The sequence below is a fragment of the Peromyscus leucopus genome, chromosome 19 (assembly GCF_004664715.2).
Source record: "Peromyscus leucopus breed LL Stock chromosome 19, UCI_PerLeu_2.1, whole genome shotgun sequence".
NCBI classification, from domain to species: Eukaryota; Metazoa; Chordata; class Mammalia; order Rodentia; family Cricetidae; genus Peromyscus; species Peromyscus leucopus.
The window spans coordinates 83,849,713-83,869,535 of record NC_051079.1 but is presented as its reverse complement, the minus strand read 5'-3'; the positions used below and the strand labels follow the sequence as shown (position 1 = coordinate 83,869,535).

Genomic DNA, 19,823 nt, shown 5'->3' with positions numbered 1-19,823 from the left:
TACCGCGCATGCTCCTGACGCACCGCCAATAGAAACGGCCGGAGGGCCTGGGCCAATCGCTGAGCGCCGGATGTGGGCGGGGCCTCAGTGCCGCGCGCGTGCGCCGGGATGTCCTCCAGGTGAGGGACGCTGGTAAGTGTGCGGGCGTTCGCCGGGCTCGGGAGCTGCGCGTCCGCCCGGGCGCCGCTCGGATCCGCCGCTCGGTAGGTTCCGTGGGGCGAGGTTCCCACCTCCGGCTCTCCGGTCACGGTCGCCGCCTGCAGTCTCCCCCCGCCCCCGATACTCGCGTGCTCCGTGGGCTCCGGTGTGGCCGCGCGGCTCCTGCCTCTGCCGTTGCCTCTGCTCCGTCTGCTTTCCAGGTGTTGCTTGAACCTGTGCGGAGGAGCCGCAGCCCCAGCCGCCGCCTCCCTCCCTGGCTCCTCAGCGCCTCTTAGCACCACGCTTTGCCCGGCTCGTACTCCGAGTTTGAATTTTGCCGCCGGCTTCTCCCCTCTCTTAAAAAAAAAAAACTATCATCTATCTATCTATCTATCTATCTATCTATCTATCTATCTATCTACCTACCTACCTATCCATCATTTATCAATCATCTCTATCTATCTCTCTGTCTCTCTACCTACCTACCTATCTATCATCTATCAATCATCTCTATCATCTATCTATCAATCATCTATATCTATCTATCTATCTATCTATCAATCATCTATATCTATCTGTCTCTCTACCTATCTATCTGTCTGTCTGTCTATCTATCTATCTATCTATCTATCTATCTATCTATCTATCGACTTTTCCTTCTGCCAACATGCGCGCCTCGAGATTTAGAGGTAGAATTTGAATTCCTGCTCGCTCTTTGGCTCGCAGCGTAACTGGGCACGCAGATTCCCTGTCTTGCAGTTTCATGGCTGGGAAAGCGTCTGCTCAAACGAACTGAATTGCTGTTAAGCCAGTTCATAGATAGGACTTACAGCAGGGCCTGGGCAGTGACCGTGGTTATGATTAGGAAGGATAGCAAGGCCACAGGAAGTCAGCCCTAGGATGCTACAGTGCACCTGACGATCCTCAAGAGCTCCAGAGGGGCTCCATTAAAGTGTCCACGGGCCACAGAAAAGAATTTCGGGATGAGCCAGAATGAAGCAGAGTCAGTGAGTTCATGGATGAAACAGAAAGACAGGATCTCTTGAAGACTGTTAGGAGACATTTGGGCCTGAAAGCCCCAGCATGGAATGATGTATGTGGTTGTGGGGGTTTTGGAACTATTTAATCTGCAACCAACTTTACATATTAAGGGAGGCGTGTGTTGGTATACTCCCTTTTTATCCATAGAACTTGGGCCTTGAAGAGGAAACCTTTGTGTGGTACAATTGTGTGGCCCGGAGAAGGGCATGCTACTAGATGTAAAATATTAATCAGATCCTTAGTACACATATGACACAAGGATTTAAGGCATAGTTCATTTTTAAAAAAATCTTTGTGACACTGCCAGAAAGGGGTGTGCAGGTCTTTTGCAGGGAGCCTAGCTAGTTATGGAGAAATTGTTGGGTGTCAGCCAATTAGATATGGAGGTCAGGACCAGGAGAAGGGGTGGGGGCTTCCCAGGTCGTCTCTATTTCCTGGCTTGTAGAAACCTTGCTTTTCTTTTTTTAATATATATATTTAGCATTGTGTTTTAGCGTTGTCATGGTATACTCATTCCTAGTTTTGTAAATGTTGATGTTAAATCATCTTTCTCAATATATAATTGACCTTTTTTTAAATTTTGTTTTTATGCTAAGTCAAGAGCTGTGAATCTGATGGCATGGCGTTGATCACCCTGCGGAGAAACTTTTGTCATATGTCTGATTTTTGGATACCTGGAGCTGTGGCTGCTTTGAAAATTCACCCTGCCAGTCACGTCCAAAAAGTAGTCAAAGATCGTCTCTGTGTTTGGTTCTGTTCCCTACAACCTGAACTGTTGAGGGTCAGATTCCATCACTCCTACTGTAAAAACTTCCACTCAGAAAACGGCAATGACCTTCATCCAGCTGCTGAGCCCTGGTTCTCTCAAGTACAGGAATGGAACCTGCCGGAACAAGGTCTTAAAAACGAGGATGAAGAGACGCTTTACAGGAGGAGACTCAACAGCTTCCTCTCCCCGGAAGAAGTGCTGAGTTTCCTAAGTACACTGGACACTCTGCCTGTCTCTTTGGCGTCAGCAGCCTTACACAGGATCTGTGAGGTGGGGAAAAGAGATGGTGAGCCAAGGCTGCCACAAGGAGTACTAGACAAGCAGCACCTTCCGAGCTTTATGCCTTCAGTGTGAGCGGGACCCCTCACATCTGACCAATGCTGGTTTGGTGACGGCTTTTGCAGGCTCTGGTTATGGTGCCTGTGGATCCTCAAAGTAGCCTGATGCTGAGCCTCAGGGCAGAATGCGAGAGCCGTCTCCGGAGAGGCGGCCTGGAAGCTCACCATCTTTGTCTTCTTGGGGAGACTCTGGTTAGATGTCAAGGTTCAGGCTGTGAGACACTAGAACTGGTTATCTGTCAACTGCAAAGTGAAAATTTGGAGACATTTGCCCCAGAGGATATTGTGGCCATTTATAGAATTCTGCAGGCGTGCCCTGAAAAGGTGGACAAACACCAGACCTTTTTAAACTCAGTAAATAGCTTTGCCCTTTCAGTGGTTTCCTACCTGAGTCCTAAATCCATCAGCCATGTGCTCTCTGCTTGGTGGCTCTTGACCAGACTCACGCACTGCCACTGGTTATAAAATTGGGCAAGTGTGCTGTGAGATACATTCCTCGTTTTACTAATGAAGAGCTCAGGAAGGTCTTGGAGGCATTCGTGTATTTCGGACACAGCGACAGGTTTTTCACGGAGGCGTTAGAGCAGCACGTAGCTGCCCTGTGCCTCTCCTTGGACCCTGAGGTCACCAGCACCGTGATGGAGTACTGCGGTAGAAAGCGAATTCTTTCCAAGCCCATCCTCGACGCAGTTGCAGAGACTTTTGTCTTCCAGTCAGAAAAATTTTCACCTAGTCAGATTTCCGAATTAATTGAACCATTTGGGAAACTAAATTATTTGCCACCGAATGCCCCTGTTCTATTTAGGAAGCTAGAAAGTGTGCTGTTTGCTCATTTCCACCGTTTTCCACCAAAAATGCTGTTGAGGCTTCTTCACTCATGTTCGCTGATTGAGTGCCATCCAGTCAATTTTATGTCAAAAATATTCAGCCCCTTTTTCCTTCAACGGCTGCAAGGTGAGGTGGTTAAAAAGTTAACCATTGTAACTTGGGATGTACTTGGGTACTGTGTACATTGACTCATAATTCTAGTGTCATTTAAAAGTGCGTTCCTTAGGAGCGAATGAATTGTTTTATGATCATAAGCCCTCATTTTGCATGCCAGAATTCAAACTCAGTTTATTTTTTTCAGGTAAAGAGTCATATTTGGACAGAGTGAGCCTGGCTCAGCTGACCCAGCTTTTCATGACCTCGGTCCTAGAGTGTGCATTCTATAAGGTCAGATACAGACATGGGTGGTGTGGCTTTATGTCCCCCAGGGATGCTTATTTTTTGTTCTCTCTGAATCTTTAGTTTCTTTCGATTTTGGTCTCAAACAGCAGACCTTTGACTTGAGCTGGAATGGTCCTGGGTATGGCCTTGTCTTTGGAAAATGTCCCTTTTCCGTATTCTTATCTCAGCCAATGGGTTTCCTGCACGTAGTTCCGTAGATCTCATCAAACATGAGAGGTTCACCACTCCAGACTCCCGGCAGGCTCTCACCCTCCAGGTAGCTGTTGTATGGAGTGTCAGTCTTTGGACTGAACAGGCACAGGATCATTCCTGAGAGTCTTCTTGAGCCATACCCACACAGCACCGTCCTCATAACAAACACCATGTGTAGAACCAGAAATGGCGTCCCCAGGCCTGGCTGTCACATCTGCCCCTCTACACTCCGCACAGCTAAGAGCGACTGATTCGAAGAATAACATTTATGACTAGAAATCACCACTCTGGTCTTTGAAGTAGCTTGGGTTGCTCTAATGTCTGTGGGGATGGAAATTCCCTCAACCTCTCCCGCCCTTGAAAGAGTAGTGTGAGCTGCAGTTTCTCCGCCCAGATCTAGGTAAACAAGTGTGTGCCCCGTCTGCTTGTTTCCCATCTGAAGCGATGGGGTAGACCAAAGGAAGCACAGTTTGTTTTTCTTTCTTTTTTTTTCTTTCATTTTTCTTTATTAAGAAATTTTCTACTCCACATACTATCCACAGATTCCCCCTCCACCCTCCTTCCACCCCCAGCCCTCTTTCCCAAGCTACCCCACATCCCCACATCCCCCAAATTGAGGTCTCCCATGGGGAGTAATCACAGTTTGTTTTTCTGTCCAGCATCCTGCAGCCATTCCCGAGTCCTGGATACAGAGCTTAAGCCATGCTTTTGATTTTTGTGGCCTTTGCCATCCACTTTCAAAGTATTCCAGTTTTCTCGGTTTGTCTCTGTCAACAATGCGAATAAACCTTCTCCAATGGCTTATCATCCTAGATGCTTTTAAAAACCACTTAACTCAAAAGCGGGGTTCCTGAGCCCGTTTTGGATGAAGGCCGACATTTCCCCCTAGCAGGGATAGATGTCCTCTTTATGGACAGTAAATGAAGGTGACAGCCACAACTGTGATGTGGTCTCAGCAGCAGTGCTGTTGGTCCTGAGGAGGGCTGCCACGTGCCATGTTTAAATTTTGTTCTAAGGAGCAGTGATGGTGTTGAGTATGTTTTCAGATGTTTATTGTTCATTTGTATTTCCTACAAATTGTCTTTCAGTGTGAGACAAGTTAATAGGAATATCGTATGTGTTTTCTTTTTGTCTTTAATTTTTATTATTTTTTAAAACAATATTGATGATTTTGCTATGCAGAAGTTTTTGAATTTTTTGTAGACATATTTCTTTGTGACTTTTGAGTTTCTTATCTCTTAAGAATACCTCATTTCTGTTATGCCACACAGTTGACTGACTTCTAAAATGACATTTCCTATCCTAACATACTTATAATTTAGGTATTTGTGTGTGTGTGCTGTACTTTTAAAAATTAAGTTGTTTGTGTTGGAATCTGTACATACTTGGCCACCCACGGTATGTACCAATAGTCTCCTGTGTGCACGTATGTGTGCGGTGAGCACATTGAACAGGGTGAACAGGATGCTATGTCCACTGTGGCCATCTTTACCACCGGGACTTGTATTCTGCCATGGACGGTAAGAGAGAGGCTAACTTGCTTTCCAGATGAATGGCTGGTTCGCTGGTGCCATTGGTTTTATCACGTTCCCTTTCCTTTAGAGATCGAAACGTCGCTTTTCCCACACTTCCTACTCACCATGGGTAGTGCTTATCAGTTTGACACAGCCTGGAGTCACCTGGGAAGAGGCAGCCTCAATTGAAGAATTGCTTCAATATGATTTGCCATACCTATGGAGAGTCCCTTGATGATTGATGGGGGAAGGGCTGGTCCACTGTCGGCAGCTCTGTCCCTAGGCAGGTAGTGGACTGTATAATAAAGCTGGCTGAGCGTGAGCCACTGAGTGAGCCAGTAAGCAGCATTCCTCGGTGCTTTCTGATTCAGTTCCTGGCTGACTTCACTCAGTAATGTCCTGGGGACAGGAAGTGTAAGCTCAGATAACCCGTTTCTTCCCCAAAGCTGCTTTTGGTCGTGGTGTTTATCACAGCAAAAGAGGAGCACCCTGGAACACCACTGTTGAAAACTTTAGTTGAGAGCCAAGTGGTGGTGGTACATGCCTCATCCCAGCACTCAGGAGGCAGAGGCAGCCCGAGGTACACTGAGAAACCCTGTCTTGAAAAACACACAAACAGATACCCTAGTAGAGAATGATTATGACCTTGAAGCAGCTCCAAGCATTCCAAAGAAGCTTTTAAACTGAGCATTCTTTTGTGTTTTATTTATTTAAAGATGTGAGCTGTAGCAGCCTTCTCGTGTATTGTCATTTTTAGAAAAAGGCGTGCCCATGTCCTAGAAACATACCTTGTATATAAAGTAATCTTGTGTCAGTCTTTTATCTGAGTAGCCTTCAGCTCACTCTCTGCTCTTACATTTGATTTCTCTTTCTTGTGTTTGCATGTATGAATTTAGGGCCCCAAACTCCTTCCTCAGTATCACGTGACATCGTTCCTTACTCCATGCTGCTCCCTGGAGACCCCTGTGGATCTCCATCTTTACAAGTCTGTGGTGATTGGACTGATTGATCTTTTAGGATCAAGATTGTATTTTGCGTCGAAAGTGTTGACCCCCTATTGTTACACCATAGGTAAGTGGCTCAGGGGTCTCGGCTAGGTCGGAGCATCCTGTCCTTGTTGAGCTGTAGGTGGGCCTAGTAGCCAGAGGTGTGAGATGCAGGAGGGAGCTCCCCTCACCTGAAGGCGAGAAGAAGGAGGGTTGGCAGAGTTGTGTAGAGGCAAGACTGTGAGTTCCCGTTTCACACATTAGCCCCAGAGAAGCCGAATGCCCTGGGCAGAGGATCTTAACCTTTTTCTGCTTGCTCCCTCACCTGCAAACTGAGAGAAGGAACAGTGAGCTGTGACAGGGACTGACGGACGGACAGACGGACGAAGTAAGATAGTAAGTGCTCGGTGGTGTCCGTAGTGGCTTTGTCATTTAGGCCTTTGCTCTCTGCGGTTCCTGTAGTCTACGAAGCCATTTAGATACGAGTTCCTCAGCACACGGTCACTGGCCACATTTCAGGTGGCCGTAGACAGACTTGGCTTCTAGATGACGACATAGATGGTGTTGGTGTGGATCCTCGTCTGCTGCAGTCCTGGGGGACAGTGCTTGTGGAGGAGCCCTTGGCCCTCTGCCCCAGCTGTTCCTTCAGGTTGTTGAGAAAAAGAAAACAGTCACACAAAAGACAGCAGTTCGCGGACACATCTCGTGTCCTTTGGCTGGGCTCTTTTTACAGAACGGATGCTAGTGTCTGAGAGGGGAGGAAGGGGATGTGCACATGCGTGTGAGCCACGTGTCACGGGTGGGGTGCTTTGCGTACACGGGAGGAGAGCGGGCCTGTAGGTGCAGGCGAGGGCTGCCGCTGCCTGGTGCCAGCTTCACTAGAGGGTTCTCTTCACTCGGGACTGAAAGGTTCAGGCCTTTGTTACATGAGGAAGAGAGCATGTACGTGGTTCTCAGCATGCTGTAGAGCTCTTGAAACACCACTCTGTTTCAGAGTAATTGAGACTTCTTAGTTCACAGCTGGCTTGCTTAGTCTCTAGGGCCAATGAAATTACTGTTCTCACGGTTGGTTGTGGCCATTACTTTGCAGCCTCGGCCCTCTGATAAAGGCAATATGGAAGAAATGAAACCAGCACAAGGAACGCAGGAAGATAATGTTGTTGAGGGTATCACACGAGGAATTTTTCCTTTCTTCTTTTGCCAGATGTTGAAATTAAATTAGATGAAGATGGATTTGTATTACCATTTACAGTGGATGAGGATGTCCATAAAAGGTAAAGAAAATTGTGGGTATAAAGCTTAAGAGTTAATAGCCAGGCGGTGGTGGCGCACGCCTTTAATCCCAGCACTCGGGAGGCAGAGGCAGGCAGATCTCTGTGAGTTCGAGGCCAGCCTGGTCTACAGAGTGAGTTCCAGGAAAGGCGCAAAGCTACACAGGGAAAGCCTGTCTCGAAAAACCAAAAATAAATAAATAAATAAAGTTGAAGAGTTAAGTTAGCAAATGGATGCTTTTCTTAAGATAGAGAAGAATGGTTCTGGAAATTAAAATACTGGACTTCACAGGATTGAAGCAACAGGCACAGGGCCGGCACGGGTCTGCACCGGCTCCTCTGTGTGTAGAGTGCAGCTCTTAGTTTAGGATTCTTATGAGACCCCCAACTGTGAGAACAGGTGGGCTCCGACTCTTTTGCCTGCTCTTGGGACTCTTTTCCTTCTGTTGGGTTGCTGTGTCCAACTTTGATGTGATATTTTGCTCCATCTTATTTTATTTTGTTATGCTTGGTTGTTAGCCTTAGAAGCCTGTTCTTTTCTGATGAGAGACAGAAAGGGGGTGGACTGGAGGGGGGACAGGGGAGGTTGGGAAGGAACTGAGAGGAATGGAGGGAGGGGAAGCTGTAATCAGGATGTGTTGTGAGAAAAGAATTTATTTTCAATAAAAGGAACAAAAAACTGAGCTTATGTTTGGAAAATCCCTTTCACTTGGTAAACAGTAATAGTGTTAAATGTTTTACCAACAGACTAAGGACAGTCTATTCATGATTCCTTAGATAATAACACTGACACAGGAACAGACAAGTTCCAAGGATCCCTGACAACTAAAGCCAGATACTTGACGTGATTCCTGAGTCACAGTTGCTTTTGCTCTCTCAGGGTGGCGCTGTGCATCGACGGGCCGCAGCGCTTCTGCTCCAACAGTAACCGCCTGCTGGGGAGAGAGGCCATTAAGCAGAGGCACCTGCGCTTGCTCGGCTACCAGGTTGTTCAGGTATGGCACCGCCCTCTGTTTTTTCCCTTCCCTCGTAAAGCAGCCTCCCTGACAAGTTGGCGTTTGCAGTTCTCTACACTGACACACAGCACCGCTCTGGAGGGAACGGCAACCCAGGGAAGATGGGGAGCCCCCAGATGAGCGTGGGCAGGGGCGTGGACAGGGTGGCCCACTCAGGACGGCTGCCCTGTTGTCTGGTCACAGTCTTGTGGGACGCCCCAGTTACAGTTGTGCACTGCCAGCCTACGCGCTCTTCTGTCAGTTCCGCGGACAAGCAAAAGCCCGAGCTGGGTATGGATCGCACTGCGGTCTAAGCAAGGGTGGGATTCGTTCCCGAGCCCTGTGCATCAGTGTCCGCTCGTGGGTGTTACAGGCCCAGCCTCCACTTTAACTTGCTCCGACAGTACGTGGGCTGACATTCAGGCAGACCGCCATGATCTGTCTGGTTTCTGTCTTAGGTTTAAATTACTTGACTCGAATTTTGGTTCTTGGTTTCTCTGTGTAGTTTTGATGCACGTCCTGGATCTCGTTCTGTAGACCAGGCTGGTCTCGAACTTACAGAGATCCGCCTGGCTCTGCCTCCCAAGTGCTGAGATCAAAGGTGTGTGCCACCACCACCCGGCCTTGACTCGCATTTTGTAGAGTTTTCAAAGCTTGGTGTTTTCCCAAGTGGTACACACCTGTTTCCCTATCACCGCTTAACTCTGCCTGGAATCGCTAAGTTCCTGGGACAGGTTCTGCTTCTGTTTCTGTCTGATTTAGTGGGTAAGTCAAGGGAGGTGGTTCCAGGGTCCTCATCTACCCTAGTGTTTGCAACATTGTGTTTTCAGTAGGGACTTCGGAAGGTCTGCTGGGGGGTTGCAGTAAACATGATGTGCATGTCCCCGATGCAGTAAACATGAAGTGCATGTCCCCGATGCAGTAAACATGATGTGCATGTCCCTGGTGCAGTAAACATGGGCAAGCAGGTCCCCCGTTGTCTTAGTACTTATTAACTCCTCTCTAGCTTGCTTTCTGGTGCTTTTCCATGGTATCCTGCTCATTCCCAAATTCATTTTCTGAAAGTTGCCATGCAGTGTGTGTTCAGAGACCACTGTATCTTTATTGCTTTTACCGAAACTAGAGACTTCTGTCTTAGTATTTGGGACCATTCACTATCCAGTCTGCACACAGCGGACCCTTCAGACACATGGCCTGCTATCTGGCTCGTGCTCCAAACTCTGGTGCTTACCCCCATACCTCTTTATTCCCTCTTTCCCCATCCTTCTTTCTTCTCTTGCCCTGCCCCATCCCTTTCCACTTTCCCCATCTCAAGCCCTCCATTTTTCTCCGCTGTCTTCCTCTGCCCTTGGTGTTCCATAGCCAGGCCTGTCTCGGGTTTTTTGTAAACTCTAGTGGTTCATTGGCCCTCAGCTCAGGTTCACGGCTTGTCTCTCTCAAGTGAGCACAGACTTCACGAGTTTCCTTGGCCCTCTCCTCCTGTCCCCTGAGCTGCCCTCTGCCAGTATTGCCCAGCTGGGAGCTCCAGCTGCAGGAGTCAGGTGTGACTGTGGCCCCTCTGCTGGAGGATGCGGTAAGACGTGAGGTAGAGGAACAGCGGAGCTGCCTGGGATGGTGGCAGGTTTCAATGGTTGCTTTTCCCCAACAGGTTCCCTATCATGAGCTGGAGCTGCTTACATCAAGATTTGAATTGGTGGAATATTTACAAAGAAAACTATTTTCTCAAAACTCTCCTGTCCATTGGTAACAAAGGAAACTGGCTTCAGGATGCAGAGTGAGAAACTCACATTTGGAAGAGACAGATCAGTCTGTGAATTAGCTGCTGTATGGAAATGTGTTTACAGACTTGGGATCTGAAAAGGGTCTGTGGCTGTTCTATACCGTGTATATGTGCGTTGGTGGTAAAGTTAAAGTCAACTCAGTACCGATGTTGTAGATGCCTTGACTGCATCGAGCAGGATCGTTCAAATACAGTAAAGCAGTGTAATGAGTAAATGTGAAATGTATGTCTTGTTATTAACAGCTGTCTGCTAATAAAGACATGCTCTTTAGATGTGTGTGCTTTCTAATAAGGGTCAGAAAGACATTTTATCTTTTTCTTCCTGTATGGGTGGGAGTGATACTTGGTAAGAAGGATGGAAGTGGAAAAACAGCTGTTTAGGTTGGCTTAGGGGATGCCTGGAGGGAGTGAGGAATGAGCTGCATTATTCTGTGCATCGGCGGCCCCGCTTTGTCTGGGTGCAGATTCAGGGAACATGTGTGGGAGGCAACTAGAAACCTAGCTTCTCCCACAGCCGCTCTGTGGCCTTGCAGAGGACAGGGCCAGCTGACCAATCACCGCTCTGCCGAGGACTTCGCACCACACTCCTGTGTCTCTGGTGCCTTCCGGTTTAGGTAGTCTCCCGTCTTGCCGTGCAGTGGGCTGCCTCAGAGAGGATGCATGCACTAGTGATGAGTACCCTGTCATGTGGTCTTGAGAAGCAGCAGCACAGGAAGAACAGCCTGGGTTCATTTTGGCTTCCTCACTTGCTCATTTTGGCCTTGGGCTTCAATGCCCGAGAAGGAGTCCTGTGATTGTGGGACATCCCTCCGGTCTGCAGGATCGGAGCCATGTGGAGCACCGACAGAGGAGCAGCCCCAGTTGACAAACCCAGAGTTCCATGGGAAGAGGGAGCCTCGATTGCGCAGGTCAGACTGCCTGTGGGGTATTTTCTTAGTTACTAGTTTGATGCAGAAGGGCCCAGCCCACTGTGGGTGTTGTCAGGGAGCAAGCCAGTGAGCATCCTCGTTCACGGTCTCTGCTTCCCTTCTTGCCTCTAGGTTCCTGCCCTGGCTTCGCTGTGCACTGTAACCCATAAACTTAAATGTCCCAGTTGCTTTGCGTCATGGGTTTATTACTTCCATAGAAAGCAAATTTGGGCAGGTTTTGTTTTACACTCTGAGGGGTACTGTAACAGTTGTGTGGGTCCCAGCAGTCCTCACAGTTTGGAGGCTAGAGATCCAGAGTCATGGTGTCAGCAAGATAGACAGACACCTTTGAAGATTTTCAGTCTTTAGTGTGTACTGGCATCTACACATGACCTATTTCCCATTGGTTGTGTGTGTTTGGTTGCCTTTTCAAATGGCTGTCTTCCCATTGGGGTATGACTGGGTCCTTGCCTCTTCACATGGACATCTTCTCACAGAGGTCTGTGTTTCTGCTTCCGTGAATGACCCTACAATCTAGTCTTCACTTGGCATTCTCCTTGTATGGCTCTGTCTACCAGCCATACAAGGATCCCAGCCATGTTAAGGCTTACCCCAAGGAAAGTTACATCTGCAAAGACTACACTAGTAAAATGATGTTCACACAGAGCAGGAGTGAGCAGTGACTCCCTGAAGCACACGTAGAGCCTGTCTGCAAAGGTCTCAGTGATTTGTCAGCTGCTTTAGATCAATGCGGGGATGGGACACAGGGACCCTGGCTGCTGTGCTTGGGACAAAGCCCAGGGATAGTCGCTGGAAAGGAGGCTACAATTAACTCTGGATCTGTTTAAAAAAAAATTAATCCTGAAAGTGTTTGTGTATGTCATAACAATAGGCTGGTTAGTACAGTTTTTGGCTTCACCAAGCAGCATAAATTTGGCAAACTGTTGTAGCTAGGTTTCTATAAATTGAATCTTGGTGCCTCTGATCTTTATGTCTGTTTGCTGTGGCAGCAGACATATCCAGGTGTTCGCTCTAAGCACCACGTATTTCACAATTTTAAATAGGGTCTATCTGATCTTGCTATATTTACAAAGTACAGTGGAAAAGGAAAATGGGTGAGAGTCGTCAGCAAGTGGACTCTGGAGGCTGTAGTGGTATTCTCTTGGGCTGCCACTAGGGGGCAGCAAAGTTTATGGCATTGATTGAACTACAGGGGAAACGGATGAAAGCAGATGGTGTGTGTGTGTGTGTGTGTGTGTGTGTGTGTGTGTGTGTGTGTGTGTGTGTGTGTGTGTGTGTGTGTGTGTGTGTGTCACTGCGGGAGGATAGAAGTGGAAAGGCAATGACAACTAAAGACACTTTTCCTTATGTCTGCTGCCTTCTTTTCACCTGAACCATGCCCAGATAGGCGGGAACAGGAACCACACTGGAGAAGAAGGCGGTATCTGATGGATGGGGGATCTTTGAATACAGGAATCCTTCCTTCCAAACTTTGCTGGTTGATTCATTTGTGGGCATGTGTTTTTCAGAAGGGAGAAAAAAAATAGGAAGGAGAAAAATTCAGATTTGGGTGAATTTTAGGGAAACAAAGAAGCAATCAGGTTCCTATGTAAAAAAAAAAAAACTCACTCGCTGGAGGACAGCACGTGGAGGGGAAGACCTTGGCTTCGTGGGAGGGAACTAGGAACACTGGCTCACTTAGTGAACAAAGGCTCAGATTTTCCCAAACTGGAGTTCATCAGAGGCACGTGGAGTCAACAGCTGGTGGTGAGTTGAGGCATGCACATCGCCGTAGCCCAGTGCCTAGAAAGTAGCAAGTACCCAGTGGACACTGGGTGCTGTTGCTGTCGATGGTATACAGGGCAACTTCCTCGGGGAAAGCTGTGTCCTACAGCTGATAGTGAGGGTTCACGAAGGAATGCCCTTGAGTGGTGAACACAGCGGCTTGCAGCTTACGCTATGCAGGGTACCACTGTAAACCTCTGATAACTGCCTTTTTGACTAGCACTGAGGACACGGTCTCAAAACACCTGTGCTGTTTGAAACCAAATGGATGAAGCGGGACGTTCTTCAATGACCTGCAGGATCTGAGCCTCGTGGGATGTCCCACTGTGGCCTGCAGGATCTGAGCCACGTGGGATGTTCCTCTGTGGCCTGCAGGATCTGAGCCACGTGGGATGTCCCTATGTGGCCTGCAGGATCTGAGCCACGTGGGATGTTCTGTGTGCAGGATCTGAGCCACGTGGGATGTCCCTCTGTGTCCTGCAGGATCTGAGCCACGTGGGACATCCCTCTGTGTCCTGCAGAGATCTGAGCCACGTGGGACGTCCCTCTGTGGCATGCAGGATCTGAGCCACGTGGGATGTTCCTCTGTGGCCTGCAGGATCTGACCCATGTGGAACGTCCCTCTGTGGCCTGCAGGATCTGAGCCACGTGGGATGTTCCTCTGTGGCCTGCAGGATCTGAGCCACGTGGGACGTCCCTCTGTGGCCTGCAGGATCTGAGCCACGTGGGACGTCCCTCTGTGGCCTACAGGATCTGAGCCACGTGGGACGTCCCTCTGTGGCCTGCAGGATCTGAGCCACGTGGGACGTCCCTCTGTGGCCTGCAGGATCTGAGCCACGTGGGACTGTTCCTCTGTGGCCTGCAGGATCTGAGCCACGTGGGACGTCCCTCTGTGGCCTGCAGAATCTGAGTTAAATGGGTCACTCTGACACAGACATGGCCTCAATTTTCTGACACTGAACAAGGAAGATTAGGGTGGAACCTTCACAGGCTGTAGCACCATCTGAGGAGACTGAGTATTTATTATTCACTCCCACATGTTCTATATCACTCCCACATGTTCTCACTGGGTTGTATGACCTGCTGCCAGTTCCCAGATCCCACAAGAACTCGCTTGTCTGTTTCTTGCTTGGCCAACGACTCTGCTTCCTCCAGTGCGCAGCTTCCTCTGCTCCCCCAGTCAGAACAGTCTAACTTTACACTAATGTCCTTGGCTGTTGGGGTCCAGCAAAAGAAACTTTTGTGCCTCTGTGCACTTGGAATCTCATCTCTCAGAAAACAAACACCTCTTCCCAATGGCTCCCACAGGCTCAGGCACCTAACAAACACTGTCTGTGGGCTGAACTGATATTTTGGGCTCTGCGTTTGCAAGAAACAATAGCTCTTGGTAACCCCACTGTGATTATGGAAAAATTTTGAATATCTATAAGAGATGAAACAATTGTACAATGGATCCATGAGTCCCTTTATTCTGCATGAGAAATTACCATAATTTTCCAGTCATGTTCATCTATTTTCTTTTTTTATTGGAGTGCTTCTAGAAAAACCAAGCTATTAAATCATTTTGCCCTAAATATTTCAGTGCACATTTATGACCATTTTTCTAACCATTCTGCCACTATTTGAACTAACAGAATTACTAATTACTGTAGCATGAATCTTCAAAGTTCTTATTAATAAAATCAAACCCGAGGCCAGTTATTGGGGTGAATACTGGAAGGTCAGAGAGACAGAACAAGCCACAGCTATCTCACCTCTCCAGATCCTCAGCTGTCTTGTCTCCTCAACTGAGGCCTCGAGTCCTCATCCGGAATGGGTCTCAGCTGAATTACTGCTCAAAAGCCTGAATGCTTAACCAGCCAAAAGCTTAACCAGCCAAAAGCTTCTAGTTTCTGGTCCTCACGCCTTATATATATCTTTCTGCTATCTACCACCACTCCCTGGATTAAGGCTGCTTTCTGGGATTAAAGGTGTGAGTCACCATGCTTGGCTATTTCCAATGTGGCCTTGAACTCACAGAGATCCAGGGGGATTTCTATCTCTGGAATGCTAGGATTAAAGGTGTGAGTGCACCATTTTCTAGCCTTTGTGTCTAGTGGCTGTCTGTTCTCTGACCCCAGATAAATTTATTAGAGTACACAATATTTTGGGGAACACAATACCACCGCAAATTACTTTCTGCAGTTGCACACCAAACAGTGCCATAGTTCTGGTACTGTCTCGATGCTTTCTTGAGCTTGAATCAGGATGCAAAGTCCTCATATTGTTTATGACTATGAAGCACTTCAGTCTTCGGTAACTACAGCTGCCCTTCCTCCACTTGGCCTGCAGAACATTAATTTATTGGAGAAGTTAACCAGTTACCCTGCAGAATGGCCAAAGTTGTCGATTTCCTGTCGTCCAACTTGTCCCTATGTCTGCTCTAATTCCCATTGAGCTGAAAGTGACACCCAGGGTCTAGTTTAAGGCCAGTTTCAGTCAGTTCTCTCCTCTCCCCACCTTCCCCCTCCTCTCCCCCCCTCCCTCTCCCCTTCTCTCCCTCTCTCCCTCTCTCCCTAATGGTTTTAGCCTATGTTGATTGTGGCTTAGACCCATTACTTGACTAGCTGTTGCCAAGAAATATTTTTTTTAAAGTTTCCTAATTCCATCATTCCTCTTGATTACCTTACATTTGTCTATAAAGCAAAAAGACATTTGATGCTTAAGGTTACCGTAGGGACTCGATCAGTTCAGTGAGTCAGCCTACTGTAAAAGCCAGCGACACTCATGCTTTCTACACCACTGACAATATTAAACCCAGGACAAGAAATCCAGTGAGGGAGAAGCTTGTTCAGCCTCACCATGGACCCTGGCCCATGTCCTGATTTAGCTAAGATGGTTTTGGTGGACAACGGTCTTCTTCTCACTCATTACCTCCTTTTTCCACAGCCTTGGCACAGAGTTAGAGACCAGTGTGGACATGTGATTGTGCCTGGATACTTGACTTCGTGATGCTCTTTAAATTTACAGGGAAACACAGCTGGGCAGCACCCCCCCCCCCCCCCCCCAGCCACAAGCCTGAGTGCATATCAGTCCGTCCCTTAAGACTGCCAGGAAACAGACCAAATGCGGAGGCATGCTTACGCCAATTAACTTTAAGATATGTTAGATGCTGTGAATTAGAGTCCAGTTATATTGGGCAACTTAAATGAGTTTATGTTGCTATTTTAAAACAGTAATTATCTGTGCCCAGTTATGTAGCTTCCCCCACCTCTTGGTTTTGTCATCAATCTAATGAGCAGGATGGGTTTTCCTGGCCTTAGCGAGGGTGGGTGAGAATTCAGTATAAATATAGAATGCATGCCACTCAAGATGTGCTGAAGGTGCAGCTAATGTGACCAGACGGCGGCCTCCTCTCATGTCTCCTTCCCTGCCTTGGGTTAGCAGAGAGGCTTCTAACCAAGTCTCTCAAGAGACACAGCACAGGCTTTCCACTGCTGTGTGGACCCCATCCCCTGACTTCCCTGGACTGGCCTGTTTCCCCAATTCATGGAGCCTCTGAAATACTGGCTCACACCTCTCTGGAGACATGCAGACAGCAGTGTCCTGCGCACAGCACTTCAGTGTGGGCCGTGCACACAGCCACCGTGCACACAGCACTTCAGTGTGGTCCGTGCACACAGCCATTCCTCTGCAGTTTCTATGTAGGTCAGCAGTGTAGAAGGAGGTACAGGATGACAGCCCCGAGCAAGACAGGTAAGTGATAACCAGGTACAAGCTGCGGCTCTGAGAGGGACGTTCGTGCTGTTGGATCCTGTAACACTGAGACTGGCTTTTGAAGTGCAGGCTGATCTGATCCCTGTGTATTCACAAATACCCACTTTGTCCCTATTCTAGTAACTTTCCTTTAGAGGAGGGTTTTCATGCCCCACCTCACCCCGCTTCCTGGCAAGGAGCTTTGCAAGTTAAGATGTGAGGTACTTAAACACATAGACACATGGAACTTGTTTGCTTTTCCTTGAGTTCCATTCAGGTACTGGAATACACAATGGGGTCACACATACATAATTTTTTTTTTTTTTTTGGTTTTTTTTCGAGACAGGGTTTCTCTGTGTAGCTTTGCGCCTTTCCTGGAACTCACTTGGTAGCAGGCTGCTCGAACTCACAGAGATCCGCCTGCTCTGCTCCGAGTGCTGGGATTAAAGGCGTGCACCACAACCGCTGGCCATAATTTTTTTTTTTAAGGAATTAAAACTTCAATAAAGTTCTGTTTGTCTTGCTGCTGTTCTGTCCACCTCTCACAGCCTCCCTTGCATCCTCAGCCTCACATTGGATTCAAGGGCTGGTTCATTCTCATGGAAAGATTGGAGCAGGCACAACAAAAGTCTGTGCTGGCCACATGCAACCTCTGAAGTGCTCTCTGGGCATGACCAGGCTCCACATGCTTGCAGCAGTGATGTGGGTCTGATTGGCCTGCATTTCAAATGCCAATCTCAGTGTTACGGGATATGTGCAATTTCCAGGTCCCAGACCAACATCCGGGTTTGATATGGCCTCTCCCACTTCTCAGTCCTCCTGACCACACACTCCTGCTCCCTGGAATTACCTCCCAAATAATTCCTGAGCATATGATCTCAGGTTAGATTCCTTTTAGAGGAAACTCAAGCTAAATCAACAATTTTTATCTGTCATTAAATACTTGCTGAGTATCTACTCAACCATCCAAGATTTAAAAAAAAAAAAAAGAAAGAAAGAAAAAAAATGTGAGTAGCCTGGCCCTAATGAGCTTTCAGTCTAGTAAAATTCACAAAATCGTTGCTTGGTCAGTCAACTTTGGCCATAGCTCTGAATCTTTTTCCATTGTTTAGCAATTTCTTGTGGGTTCAAACATTCCACTCTGGAGAGGTCTCTTTAAGACATGAAAGTTCTAAGTTGAAATATTCCCACCAGGAAAGTAGGGAAAATGCTCATGAGCTAAGAGGATAAACAACTCACAAGTCTCACAATGTTCCTGAAACTAACGAGATATACAGGGCATCTCCCCAAGGCTATGGGAGCAGTGGAAAGAGGGAAGAAAAGAGTAAGCTGAGCTGCCTGGAGAAGGCTCTCTAACCTGTGGAGATGTCTAAATCATATGGAGATCTCCAGAGTTTGAGCTTTTTGAGTTGTCACATGTGTTGAGGTAGACTTTTCTGGTGATGTCTTTAGTTGTGTCTGCTTCTGTAGGTAACCCATTCGCGTACACTCCTGTAAGTAACCCCAATAAACTCAGTTATTCCCCACGTTGTGCTTTGATGTCCTTGTCACTTTGGTCCACAACTGAGGTGAGTAGCAGTCTTCTGTCTTACATGTCATCTCCTCAGGCCATCTGTGCATTTCCCTAGCACAATTTAGATTTAGCAAAAGAACCCAAAGACAGTGTAGCAAGAACCCACCCCCTCCCATCCCTTCCTTGCACACTAGATCCGCATCATCCACAATCCTCCAGGGGATACCTGATCTCTGGTTTGTATTCAGCAGGTATTCATTCTCCTACATCAGTTTAGCCAGATTTTCCCCATGCCTCACATTTCCTCTCTGTAGATTCCTATCCACATCACCAACCTTGCTCCTTGGTTCCAAGGTCTCACTTGCCCAGGTTGATTGGATCTGGAGCTGAGACCGACCTTAATCTCAGGCTGAAAGAACCCAGAGCAATGGTCCCTACATCTCCAGTCAGAGCCCTGAATAAAACCTCCTTCCTGTGCATGCTAGGTCCCCTCTGATGCTGTGAAAAAATACTCCAAACAAGGCAGTTTAGGGGAGGAAAGGTTTCATTCGGTCTATACTTCCAGGCCACAGTCCATCCTTGAGGGAATTCAGGGTAGGAGCTCAAAGTAGAAATCATAGAGGGATGCTGCTTGCTGGCTGGCTTGTAGATTCATGCTTAGCCGTAAGAAGAAATACAGTCCAGGGCTACCTTCCCAGGAAATGGTGCACATACAATAGGCTGGATCTGCCTGCATCCATTAACAGTCGAGATGATCCCCTACAGACATGCCAGTAGGCCAATCTGATGGGGTAATCCTTGGACTGAGATTACTGTCTCAGGTGACTCCAGGCTACGTGGCACTAACAGTTAAAGCTAACTAGACTGTGTTTAACTAAACTGTTATTGGTAAAGTTTTACTAATAAAATGTCACCAACTAAAACTGCAGCTAGCAGAGTTACCTTTGAATGGTTTTGAATAGAATTTTGATAAAGGAATTATTTCAGTCTGGGCTATGCTGGAGCTGAGTTCTCATCATAATTGCTATCAGCCACTTCCACCTTCCCAGGTGTGTATATCCTGTCATTTTTACAAGGCTTGCAAAATCTCATGGGCCTCAGCTAGCCCCTCTCTGTTTTTGGAAAGGTGGGAAAGGTTGAGAGCAGATTACAGAGGTTTTTTTGTTTTGTTTTATTTTGTTTTGTTAATATTTTCATGAGGGGCGGGGACAGAAATCTTATCAGGCATGCTTTCATGTCTGCTCATGGGAGAAGGGAGATGGCCCCCTTTTCTTCACATATCTCCAAGCTCCAGGGAGACATCCACCCCATAAGTGGTTCCCAGCAAGACTAAAGCCCTGGAGACTTTGGCTCTTGGTGGGAAAGGTCCTGGCCTTTTTCCTGACTCATTCTTCACTCAGGCCATCTGCCAGGGGAGGAAAGGAGGAAGTGGGATTCCTGCAGCTGAGGAGGGAGAGGGATCAGAGCTGCCTTACACCCTAAGGACATTCTTTCTCCTCTGCTCCTGTGACTCGCCCAGCCCACATTTGAAATGCAGCGACCACCGCATGTCGAGGCGCACGTGTGCCGCGCGCTCCTCTGGCCTTTAACCTTTCCGTTATGGAAAGTTGCACCTGTGGCTCTCAGGT

The 19,823-nt window shown here is 47.7% G+C and overlaps 1 protein-coding gene across 1 annotated transcript; it reads left to right on the top strand.

Annotated features, from left to right (window-relative positions):
• Positions 1 to 117: 117 nt before the first annotated feature.
• On the top strand, positions 118 to 10,618 carry Fastkd3 (FAST kinase domains 3). Its single transcript, XM_028873689.1, is given in 10 exon segments — positions 118 to 203; positions 1,776 to 2,272; positions 2,274 to 2,345; positions 2,347 to 2,704; positions 2,707 to 3,240; positions 3,416 to 3,501; positions 6,119 to 6,293; positions 7,413 to 7,482; positions 8,360 to 8,474; positions 10,123 to 10,618. Coding segments are annotated over 9 exon segments (1,983 nt in total). The 5' UTR covers positions 118 to 203; positions 1,776 to 1,798; the 3' UTR covers positions 10,222 to 10,618.
• Positions 10,619 to 19,823: the final 9,205 nt, after the last annotated feature.